Below are 12808 nucleotides of genomic sequence, written 5' to 3'. Positions count from 1 at the left end.
TGTAACTAAACTATATTACAATTTGACCTGTGCACTTGCAGGCATTGCTGTCCTAAATTCTTATATATTTTTTGGTGTTATATTTAATTATAAATGATAGACGGTTAAGTTTTTGGCACCATTGCCGGGGAGATTTCAACAATAAATATTGAAAATATTTTTTTACAATTAATAAGATAAGTAAAAACATTAAAACTTATACATACAATATTTAATTTTTGTTTATTTTTTTATTATTTTCCAGGTCGTTATGACCCGAAGCTCCGGTACTCCAAACAAACCATACTCAGATTCGAAGCAAATCATTAAGCGCAATCGTTAACTCATGAACACCAATCTACTTCTTGTAATTAATTTACCTTAAGAAAATTCATTATTTAAAGATTTACGAAAACAACAAGTGAATGACCGGAAAGAAATCTCAATGAATCAGAGAACGTTGCGTAAGTACGCCTTACCTACACTAAACGTGATGCACTAAATGCGATGCGAGAAAGCATAACAAGGTCCGCAATCAATGCCAATAATTTTAAAATAAAAACAACCACGATTCAAATGATTCAAAATAGGCTGCAATTTAAAAACAATACGGTGAATACCCAAATCAACACTTGAAACGGTTGGTTCAATTTAAGGGGAATATGATTCATTATTAGTGGTCCCATTATTATCAGTTGACCGAAAATGTAGCTTCCTCACACAGAACTTATGTCCCAGTATGATATATTTATAAATAAATATTTATTAAAGAAAAACTGGCATAAGACTGGTATAGATAAAAATTAATATAGAATCATCATCCGCTTACCTTATTTTGTGGCTATCTTTCAGAAGATAACAACAGAAAAACGACACACGCGCGCGCACATTACCAACCACAGTTTTGACCGGCTCTCCTCTTCGTCTTCCATTTACCCATAAACTATTTTATGCAATAAATAAAATAAAAGCATTGCCCTCTCACCCGTCTCTAAAGCCACCCTTATTTCCACTCCCTCCGCCGGTTAGTCCCTATACTCTGTACCACGCGCCACCGTGCTTTATACCTGAATCTAAACTCATCTTTTTGGGACCCACACGAAGATTTGTTCTTATCCTGTAACCTTAAATAAGCATGTGTATCAGTGCATGGTACGTGTGTCTAGCAGTCATTCCTTACAAGCAACTAAGTAAAGTGTAGTCAGCTTTTTTTGATCCCCTACCTTAAACCCATCCCCCGCCGCCATGCAAGCCACTATTCTAACCTTACGCGCCACTGTAATCCCCACGAATAAACCACTCACCCCTCCTCCAAACCGCCGCCGATGTCTTTTCATAACGGCACAATCCCAAGCAGCCGTAACACCCGACCCTCCCTCTCCACCCACAGTAAAACTCAACAAATATAGCTCAAGAGTAACGGAACCGAAGTCACAAGGCGGGTCCCAGGCGATGCTATACGGGGTAGGATTATCAGAAGACGACATGTCGAAACCCCAAGTGGGAATTTCGTCGGTGTGGTACGAGGGGAACCCGTGCAACATGCATTTGTTGAAGCTGTCGGACGAGGTGAAACGGGGTGTTGAGGACGCTGGGATGGTTGGGTTTAGATTCAATACGGTCGGAGTAAGCGATGCGATTTCGATGGGGACGAGGGGAATGAGCTTCAGTTTGCAGTCAAGGGATTTGATTGCTGATAGTATTGAAACGGTTATGGGTGCTCAGTGGTATGATGACAATATCTCTATCCCCGGTTGTGATAAAAATGTAAGCTCTTTGTTTCTAACTTTGCTTCTTCTTTTCTTTTTAATACTTTTGTAAGCATTTTGTGTTTTATTTTTCCTGATTTTGACGCTATATATGAACTTGCCTTACTGTGAAAGGAAAAAAAAACAAAAAGATAAATGTGATTTAGTTATATGCTCATCGCTTTTAATTGTGAGAAAGAGAAGAGGAAAGAAAAGGATGTAAACTGCATTTAACTCAAGAGTGTTCTTTATCTGGTTTGATTGAAAAAATAAAATTGATTTGAAGTGATCAAATTAATTTAATTTTTAGACATTTTCCCATGGGCTCTGATTGTTTGGACTTTGGTAGAGCTATAGAAGTAGTTTATGTGTTAATGCAGTTGTGGTTCATTAAAGTTCAACAATCATAAACTATGGTCTGATATAGGTTTGCTTTCTCAATTGTGCCTTCTATTAGTCTAATGCTAGCTAGTTCTTTAGATGCCAGGTACACTTATTGCAATGGGGAGGCTCAATCGGCCAAGTCTTATGGTTTATGGTGGAACTATCAAGGTTTTCTTCTTTGCTTTGTCTAGTGCAAGTGTCATCAATGGGCTACTCTCCTTTCATTGCAAATGGCTCATTTAGTCTTGATATTTTATTAGTTTTGCTCTTAGAACACTGTTGTAAGTTTTATTCAGAAAATCACTGCCACTGTTTTAAAAAAATCTAACATTCAGAACCTATCATATACAACAAGGCTATAAGGATTGGTTTCAAAGTGGAAAGCACTCATTCTTATGAGTCATAAATGCTGTATTCTTTTGTAACTTTCCCGTAAACATTACGTGTTCATTACATTTCTTATCAATGCATCCAGCAAAGAACAAATGGCTAAATTGAGTGGGCCTGGAATAACACGATATGCTGGCAAATATGTTACGCCGAAAATCATGTCTGAATATTTTTGAAAGAATTTGAGGCATCAAATGTTCTAAGTTCTGACCTGAAATATATTATGTCCTTGTACGATTGCATGTCAGAAATGAGGTTTATTGCAATCTGTTACTCTGCTTCTCCCTTCCATTGTTCATTATACATCATATAGCCATTTAATATACTATAGTGTATTTCATTGAAGTTCAGGTAACATTGCTGCAAATTTAAATAGTTATAGTTCGTCAATTTTCAAAAGGCCTTTATTTATTTATTGTACTTGTTCTTTTGCAGCCTGGTCATTTTCAAGGCAATACATATGATATAATATCTGCCTTCCAGGTATGCACAGTGATATGCTAAATGAATTTTGTTATGACAGTTGATTGCTTCTTATTATATCTTCATCTTAGCTGAATTTTTTCTTTGGTTTTGTTATTCCTATGCTCAAGAATTTACCTTTTTCAGACGCTTGGTGTCTGTTAATTCTTTGCTTTTAGGACAATAAAAGTTTGTGTGACAAATACAAGAAAATTTCTGAAAGTAAAGCAAGGAACTTGACATATTATGCTGATACTACAATCTTTTGTTAAGAACATTACACTTAGATAAAAATATACTATAAAATTTCCCTCAACTATGATCATTTTTGGCAAGTATATGGGCTATTTCTGTGAGGAATAAAATATGAAAGTTTACAATCATAAGATTAAACTATGACCTTCTGTGTATGCTTATGATCAAGAACCTCAAGGTTGTGTGTGGCAGACAAATTTAACTGCCAACCTTTTTTGTATTTCATTTTATAATAGCTGATGCTCTTTGGAGTTTGTCTTTTGCATTAATCTCTTCCTTTGCAAGCTTTTGGAATTTATACCCATTCTATCTAAAAGGGGAGCATTCTATCTAAAAAGGGAGAAGTTTACTTTTCCTGGTTGACTTATGAGCAATGTGATATTTTCCTATTTGCTGTCTTCCTAGAATCTTCTTGAGAAGTTAAGGATTGACTGAATATTTAGGTGGAATAGATTGTTAGTTCAATTGATCTGTGTCTGGTGTTGGCACACAAACTTTGGGGGCTATTTCTTGGTACATTTCCTTTGGATTCAGTTTTCAACCCCTACCTGAACTGAAGTAGTATTCACCTTTGAGTGACAAAGTTTGCTTTTGATTTTCATTATCTTTTTCCCATTTATATGCCCTTTGAGGATTAGAATAAGGACTGACAGACTGTTTTGAAGTTTGCCAAGATCTAGCAATTTTATTAGATAGTCTACCATATGGTAATATGTGAAGATTAACTTCTATGACGTGAATTTATCAGAAAATAAAAACAAATTTTGACAAATTCGGTAATCTTGTAACTGTTTTTTATTTTTTTTCTGATTGGCCTCATAGTGTTATGTAGAGTATGCTAGTGGATCAATAAGTGACGAGCAGAGAATGAATGTTGTCCGTAACTCATGCCCTGGAGCTGGGGCCTGTGGGGGAATGTATACTACAAATACAATGGCTTCAGCAATTGAAGCTATGGGAATGTCTCTTCCTTACAGGTAGAAATATGCTCTCTGGATTGAGATTTTGGTATTTCTGCCTTTTCTCTTAAACTTTTTCTTCTCGTTCCTGAAAAGCTCTTCAATACCTGCTGAAGACCCATTGAAATTGGATGAATGTCGTTTGGCTGGAAAGTATTTGCTTGAATTGTTGAAAATGGATTTAAAACCCCGAGACATTATCACCCGCAAATCTTTACATAATGCAATGGTTATTGTCATGGCCCTAGGTGGGTCAACCAATGCCGTATTGCATTTAATTGCTATAGCTAGGTGAGAAAATGTGCCAAACATCCCTTGGATATATCAAATTATCAGAAACTTGTGGAGATAACTCCTGGAAACATTCATGCCAGGTCTGTTGGTCTTGAGTTGACTCTTGATGATTTTCAGAAGGTTAGTGATGAAGTTCCATTTCTGGCTGATCTGAAGCCCAGCGGGAAATATGTCATTGAAGATGTGCATAAGGTAAATTAACTGAAAGTTATTTGCTGTCATTCAATTCCTTCAAGTAGTATTTTTCCTGTATAGCTGATGAGCGATGACATTAATAGCTTCCTCTATATATGTTGTATATCCTATCTTTTCAAATAATGAGGGATAAAAAAAAATCATGTTTTGATAGATTGGAGGAACACCTGCTGTTATTCGTTATCTTTTGGAGTTTGGGTATCTAGATGGGGATTGCATGACTGGTATGTCAGTTTGGGTTCCATACTTCCATTAGCATTTATTCATTTACGATAATTTTAGAGCTTTATTTTTCTATATTCTTAATATTTGGTGTTTTTTGCTCTCTAGTGACTGGGAGGACATTGGCAGAAAACGCAAAAAGTTATCCTTGTTTACCCGAGGGGCAGGTTGGTGCTGATGTCTTTCTTACTCCCCAAAAATAATTTGTTCCCTATTGAAATTTTTAGATGCCATGAAATACAGCTAGTCTGATCAGTCTCAAATTTGCTTTCAAGGATATCCTAAAACCGGTGTCAAATCCTATCAAGAAAACGGGGCACATCCAAATATTAAGAGGGAATCTTGCACCAGAGGGTTCTGTAGCAAAAATTACAGGAAAAGAAGGACTATATTTCTCTGGTGTCTCTTTTACCCTTTCTTTCTATTTTGAAGTTTTGTGCTTTATGTTCATTATTATGTTATGTGAGATTTTTTAATAATTAAAAATATATTGTCTTCATAACAATGATTGTAAAAATTGTTCTGTAGGTCCTGCACTTGTCTTTGAAGGAGAGGAAGCTATGCTAGCAGCTATCTCAGAGAATCCTATGAGTTTTAAGGTACATGTGTCTAGCATCGTAGGATGCTTTTAATTCTATAAGTGCTTAGTAAAGTGGTGGCCCTGTGTTTTTTGTTAACAATGGACCGTGAGAAATTGTATTACTTGAATTTTGTTTCAGATAAATAGTAGCTGCTTCATTCTAGTTGCTGAATGCTGAGAGTTTGTTCTGTGTTATCTGTTTGATTTGATATCTATAATTTTTTCCAAATTGTTTCTTATGATATTCTCTAGGATAAACCTTGTTGAGTACATTTTAGTCAAGAATGTGAGTTTCATTTTGCATTCCTTATATATGCATTTGCATTTGCTAAACATTTATTGTTGTTTCTGCTCGTAAATTTCCAGGGAAAAGTAGTAGTCATTAGAGGGGAGGGACCCAAGGGGGGCCCAGGCATGCCTGAAATGTTGACACCAACTAGTGCAATAATGGGAGCAGGTCTCGGAAAGGTATTGTGGTATTAAGTCCAAGTGATTTGCCACCAATGTCATATTTTTTGTTAAAGATCTATAAACATGCTATTCTATACACTTTTCACCGAAAAGGGACAAAAAGATTCAAAATCCCAATTCTATGGTTAATGGAAGCATAAGCCTTGTTGTTTGAGCAGTCCCGAGACTTACCTCTTTTTAGTGTCTTTTCAACTTGAATTACATCTTTCTAATTGCTGACGTAAATATTGTTCCCTTTAAAGTGCTATTTGATTTGAATGTTGAAAGTAAATACTGCAGGATGTTGCATTGCTCACTGATGGTAGATTTTCCGGAGGTTCACATGGATTCGTTGTAGGCCATGTTTGCCCTGAAGCACAGGTGCAGTAATTTCTCATGCACAGATTTACATGATAATTTTGGCACACTAATGAAAGATTAACATCGTGCATTTTTAGTCCTTGTGATCCTTCTCGTGTTTCTTTCTGTCTTAGCATAACAATATGCTTTATCCTGCATCTTGGACAAAATCGAAGCTCCGAAATAGTTTAAAATTATGAAATTAATGAATAAAATTGTGGAATATGAAGCTCACCTTATTCATAGGCAACAAACTAGTGAAATGGGTAAAGTGTGATAATGAAATATGATGATTAATATCGGCATTGTTTTTAAAGGAGGGTGGCCCCATTGGTCTAATCCAGAATGGGGACGTCATCAGCATTGATGTTCAGAAGAGGACCATTAATGTTCAGTTGATGGATGATGAACTAAATGAGCGAAGAAAGACATGGACTCCACCTCCTTACAAGGCTAACAGAGGAACTTTGCATAAGGTGAGGCTGATGATCTGCATTTTGCCTATGTTAGTAATAGGTGTCTCATCTCTGATTGTGTATGAACATATCTTTTTTTCATTTTCAGTACATCAAGAATGTGCAATCGGCTTCCATGGGATGTGTTACAGACGAATAAGCAATAGCCAAAATGATAAACTGGGAAAGATTATAGAGTGAAAATAGGCTTGAATCCGTGCTCACTCCATTGTGATGCACGAGGTCTTTTTGCAGCTCAGGCCTGGTTTAAACTTCTTGCTACAAATTTTTAGGTTTAATGTTAATTGGTTTAAACTTTCTGAGTTGGATGTTTGATATAGGCCTTTGTTATTTTTTTATCTCATGCGACGTTTACGATTTCTGATGATGTTGCCTGTGTGTAGATCTTGTGAGGGAGTTAAGTTGGGGTTTTACCCATTTTCACTTTTAGACAATGTTATTTGAACTGACCGGACTAGACTAGCCAGTTGAATCAGGAATCAGCCAGTGTACCAAGGCTTTGAATCAATTGACTGGAGAACCGGTAAGGATTGATTGAATTGGGTAAAAAAACTGGTTGAATCGGATTGTTTATTTTTTGAATTTTTAATGACTTTTAATCTAATCGGTTGAACTAATCGCATCAAGGAATCAATAGTCTAATTGGTTCAACCATTGGTTCAATTTAAAAAATATTACTTTTAGGTTAAATATTTAACAAACCCTAGTAGACTGGTTGGATTGGATTTTCATGGGATGGATTACACTGAACTAAATTATTTTTGAATTTCGGTTTTATCAAGTTAAATTTGTTTACTAAAATACAAAAAGTAAATAATAACATAATATCATGGTTGGAGGTCTTAGGTTCAAAGTTTTTACTATTTGTGAGTTCTTTTACATTTATTCTAGTTTTAGTTTAAGTTTAGAGGTATTTTAGTTGTTATTCTGATAGGGTTGTAATGTTTGATTTCCATTGTATTAATTCTAATTGCAATTTTTTTTAAAAAAAAGTAAAAATATTAGACATGGTGGTTTTAAATTTGAAAATTTAATTATACATTTTATATGTTTACTCAGATGCCATTATATAATATTGTGGACGGAGTTTATGTCGTTGAGGTGGTAAATAGTCACTTTTTAAATAAAATCTTGAAAATTATCTTAGATTCTTAATGATTTTATATACTTAGAATATGATAAATGCTATGTACTATTACAATATAATGTACAAATGTTATAACAATACAGGTCTAATATAATTAAAAAAAACCCTCAATAATAAAAAAATATATTTAATTGAACCTTTAATAGAAAATAAACAATCATTTAAAATCTTCAATTGCATAATTTTGTAATTTAGTGAAAGTACTTGACGATGTTAACTTTGTTGTCATTAAGTTGGTGAAGTATTACAGTTTTTTTTTTCTCTTTAGAGTTCTTATATTTTGGTTCACATGGAGGTGTATTTTTAATAATTTTATATATTTTTTATGATTTTAAAAAATAATAATAGAATCAATTTAGAAAATTTAAGTTTTGTTATGAATTAAAAGAATTGAGAGAGTAAAAGTAAAAGAAATAAGTGAGTAAAAGTAATATTGAATGAGAGAGTACACTCATCTATTATATACATATTATGTTGGCTCATTAAAAATCTTATCAGGTAAATTCAATGGGACAAAATCTCGATTAAGGGAAAAAGAGTACAACTCGTATTTACTCCCGCTCATGACAACATCACCGATATCTCATATATATGTATTCAATCTTGAATATTAACTTTTTAAATGATCACTTAAATGTATTTGTTAAATATTTATATCATTATTCTTTTGAAAGTCAAGGTGAGGAAAATTTGGAAAAATTTTAGAAAAATATATTTTGATCTTTTTAGGAGTTTCAATAGTAATTATAACAAACCTTAATCATGATTATTCTAAAAAAATGTATATAAGTATTTTGGATCATTTTTTAATCTTCCTTCAATTACTATTCATTGAGTTATATTTACCACATATATTCAAATAATTTCAGTTCATATAAATATTTATGCAAACATATTGAATAATTTTTCAGGAATTTCTACATGCATCTAGCATTCTAAATCCTTCAAGGATTATAAACTTCATTATATAATGATTCGATTGTAACAACAGCCATTAGGCACATGTCAAATCTTTCATGAAGCACCAAACTAATAAGATATTTAAATGTATTCGCATCCACCACAAAAGAATATTATACCTTCCATAATCAATGTCAGGACTTAGTGAAAAATTTCATTTAAATTTTTTTTTCACGAAACTACTCATTTGTACCACACTAGCTTTATACCTTTAGACATTTGGATTATTGGTTCAATAACTTTACAAATTTAATTCTACTTGAATTGCGTCTTTTCATTTTTGACCAGTTTATTCCATGTTTATATTTCTCGACAATTTTATTCAATATCTTTATTTTCTTTTATTATTTCAAAATTGCAAAAAATGTTGTTGATAACTTTTCATTTCTATGGTTCCATATTTTCTCGTATTAACATAATTTATTGAGATCTCTTTATTTTCATTACTTTCATCTTCAATTTCAAGTGCTTGAATCTCTTTTGGAGTTTTAATAATTAGTTATGTCTTGGGTCTCTTTAGGAGCACTGTAACACCCCTTACCCGGCTCAGTCGTTGACTCGAGCAATAGGATGTTACGAAGAAATATTAAACAATTACATTTAATTACAGATAAAAAAACTTAACTAAATATCATTTCATCACATAAGAACTAGTATATCTTGCAATTAAATCAATTTCGGATTAATGTTGAACTTATGAAAACTTTAAACCAACTGGACAACAAATAGGGATTAAATTCAAATTAAAATGCAAATTTGGTAAAAATCTGCAAACAGGGGTCACACGGCCTTGTGCGAAAGCTTAACCCGTGTGTGGTGGATCACACGGTCATGTCACTAAACCGTGTACAAGAACCGTGCTCATGTGAGATAGGCCACAAGGCCATGTGGATGGGTCACACGACTGTGTAAGCAAATCGTGTAACTCTCTACGCTCATCTGCACCAAAATCACTTAAATTTTTACAGACCACACGGTCATGCCATGAGCCCATGTATGGCACATGGTTGTGTGCTAGCAAATGTGTGCCTAAAAAAATGCCTTTTTAAGTAATCTATTCAATCATGAACACTTAAGCTACAAGCCATCATTTAAACCACATCTCAATCAATTCAAAAGCATTCAAATCGACCAAAATCATCATTTATATCAACAATCCTAAGTGCCTAAAGAATATGACATAATGGGCACCTCAATCATCAATTTAAAATTCAACCAAAAAAAGCATATACATACCAAACAAGTAAGCATTCGATGACACTTTCACTATCATCCAATTAAGCACCAAATAATCGTTCAAGTAATCTCAAACTTAAGCATCAAGCTTACCAAATCATTTCAAACATACCTAAACTTATAACTCATCTTTGTAAACCTATTATCTAGCATATCATTTAGACACCATCAAAGTAAGCAAATATCCAGGTCAAACTTCTCATCAAGATACCATCTTCATGACTAATGTCATCATACACATTTTTACATAAACATAATCTCAAAATGCCAAACTCACTCAAGATATAACATTTGCATAAACTTAAGATTTCCTAGGTACATGCCACACATAACCAAGCCTTAATATGGTCAAAAGACTATAGAATCAATACTGGGATATTGTGAGCTTCTTGCCAATCCGCCTGACACGTTTCGCAAGTTGACACTACAGGGAAAAAGGAAATAAGGGAGTAAGCATTATAATTGCTTAGTAAGTTCACAGGTATAAAAATCAAGTAACTTAACTTCGGTTATAATTATACACTACATGCTACTTAGCTTGGTAAAGTTTGCCTATCATGACAAATCACATATAAAAAAAGTGAGTTCAACATTTATCAAACCATATAGTAACTCAATCATATAATATTTCAATTCACTAATTCAATATTTATTACCATTCATAAAACAAATAATCATTTAAATCAATTCACTATATTAACTTATCATACAATCTATTTATCTACAATAAATCTCATTTCAAATTAATGTCAACCTTGATTTTTATTTCATAATTTGAATTTTCAATCCAACTCATAGTAATTCATTTTTATGCCAAATAGATATTGAATGTTAATTAAATCTCAATCATTACTTTATTCCATAATACTAATTCTAAATCACATTCATTGATTTATCGTGTTTTCATATTGGCCTCTTGGGCTTGTATAAATGATTCTCAATATTTATATATATCATTCGATCATCATATCATCTCATTTCAAAAATAGACATTTCATTTCACATTTTTATTTCATTTCTTATCCATTTTTCATCTCAATATCGAATACCACATCTCACATTCAATTTTACAATTTCATGGATTTCAAAAGCTTATTCATTATCATCATTTTTTATCTTTTATCTTCCTATTAACATGTCTTGGATGGATATACAGATCCAACCAACACACCAGTTTAACACTTAATGCCTCATCGAATAAATCTGAAGCAAATAGTTGCGCCTAACGCTTATCAAATAGTTTGACACTTAGTGTCTTATCGGTATAACCGAAGCAATTTGACACCCAGTGCTTCATTGACTTGTAATTGAAGTAACCTTGAACTCTTCTTATCATATGGCATGCCAACTATATCTGACTCTGTCTGAACAGTTAATAAGGTATTCATTATTCAATTTATTATCAATCAACATATCAATCAACCAAATCAAGAATTCCATAGATATATCATAGCTCATCACCATATTAGTAGAATTCTACATTTCAAATAATATTTGATATTTTTTAATCTATTCATGCAACACCCCTAACCTGCATCCGTCGCTGGACTAGGGTTAAAGATGTTACCGGACAAACCAGAACATTTACACACAATTCATATACATCATTTACAAACATATTCAAACATCAATATTAAGTCCCTTACATATGTCATCGAGACCTTAAACATGCATTAGAAAGGGGTTGGGACTAAACCGAGATCATACAAAATTTTTTAAAACTTAAACATTTTTCAAAGATGTATAGGTCATACGCCCGTGTGAACAGGCCGTGTGCCTCACACGGCTTTAGACACACCCGTGTGTCTAGGCCGTGTCAAAATAAGGCATACATACTGACTTGCTCACACGGCCACAAGACATGCCCGTGTGCCTTGGCCGTGCTGAAGCCCGACTTACAATCGTAGGGTACCCTAGGGGACACACGGCCGTGCAACATGACCGTGTGTTGTACACAGCTGAGACACACGCCCGTGTCTCTGCCCATATGGACAAAAATAGGCCATTTGAAAAGCCAATTTGCCAACCATTTTGAGTCAAACCTAAAAACATCAAACCAAGCACAATTGCATCATAATTTCAGCCAATTTCAATACCAAGACATACATTATTCATGCTATTACATTATCAACAAATTCCATTCTCAATTCATCAACCAAATCATGCCAAATCTAAACTAAAATCATACCAAATCATATGTTCCAATACTTCAATTTACATCATTCAATCTCATGATCAAACTTACCATTTTCTCAAATAAACATATACCATTACTTACCAAAATGACTAATTTCTATAGCCATTCAAATTACATCATAATAATCATATTGCATCACATATTTCATGCCAAGAACTCATTCATATACACAACCATAATCAAAGTACTTCTAGTCTATACATGCTATACTTCAATATATACATTTTCAAAAGGTACCAAAATATAGTTCGATAGTGTGGTGATGATCCTCGATGATCCCCGAGCTCCCAGTAGCTTCGATATCTATAAAATAATTGAAAAACACACAGAGTAAGCTTTCAAAAGCTTAGTAAGCCATATACAAATAAACTTATCATTCAAAACATGTATACATCATCAAATTACATATACTTTGAAGCCAATAACCAAAACAAACCTCTTGTTCATATACATATCACATATTCTCAAATCATTTGCACATATAGCATATATCCACATGCTTAGATTATATATC

At 33.4% G+C, this 12808-nt stretch overlaps 1 protein-coding gene across 2 annotated transcripts; it reads left to right on the top strand.

The window, feature by feature from the left end:
* The first annotated feature begins 844 nt into the window (after window positions 1-844).
* LOC107897843 (dihydroxy-acid dehydratase, chloroplastic) lies at window positions 845-7177 on the top strand. 2 transcript variants are annotated; one of them, XM_016823421.2, is made up of 14 exons: window positions 845-1746; window positions 2208-2279; window positions 2937-2984; window positions 4041-4195; window positions 4274-4468; window positions 4552-4663; window positions 4821-4890; window positions 4997-5055; window positions 5164-5287; window positions 5417-5487; window positions 5835-5936; window positions 6219-6299; window positions 6596-6754; window positions 6843-7177. In XM_016823421.2, exons 1-14 carry the CDS (start codon window positions 1225-1227, stop codon window positions 6891-6893), a joined length of 1821 nt encoding a protein of 606 aa, XP_016678910.1. In that variant the 5' UTR covers window positions 845-1224; the 3' UTR covers window positions 6894-7177. The 2 variants fall into 2 exon arrangements, with proteins under 2 accessions (XP_016678910.1, XP_016678911.1); XM_016823422.2 differs by lacking the exon at window positions 4274-4468 and having other exon boundaries at window positions 861-1746.
* The last annotated feature ends 5631 nt before the right edge of the window (window positions 7178-12808 follow it).

This window comes from Gossypium hirsutum, chromosome A10 (genome assembly GCF_007990345.1).
Source record: "Gossypium hirsutum isolate 1008001.06 chromosome A10, Gossypium_hirsutum_v2.1, whole genome shotgun sequence".
Classification (NCBI taxonomy): Eukaryota; Viridiplantae; Streptophyta; class Magnoliopsida; order Malvales; family Malvaceae; genus Gossypium; species Gossypium hirsutum.
The sequence above is the reverse complement of the archived record's forward strand: the minus strand, read 5'-3'. Positions and strand labels throughout refer to the sequence as shown.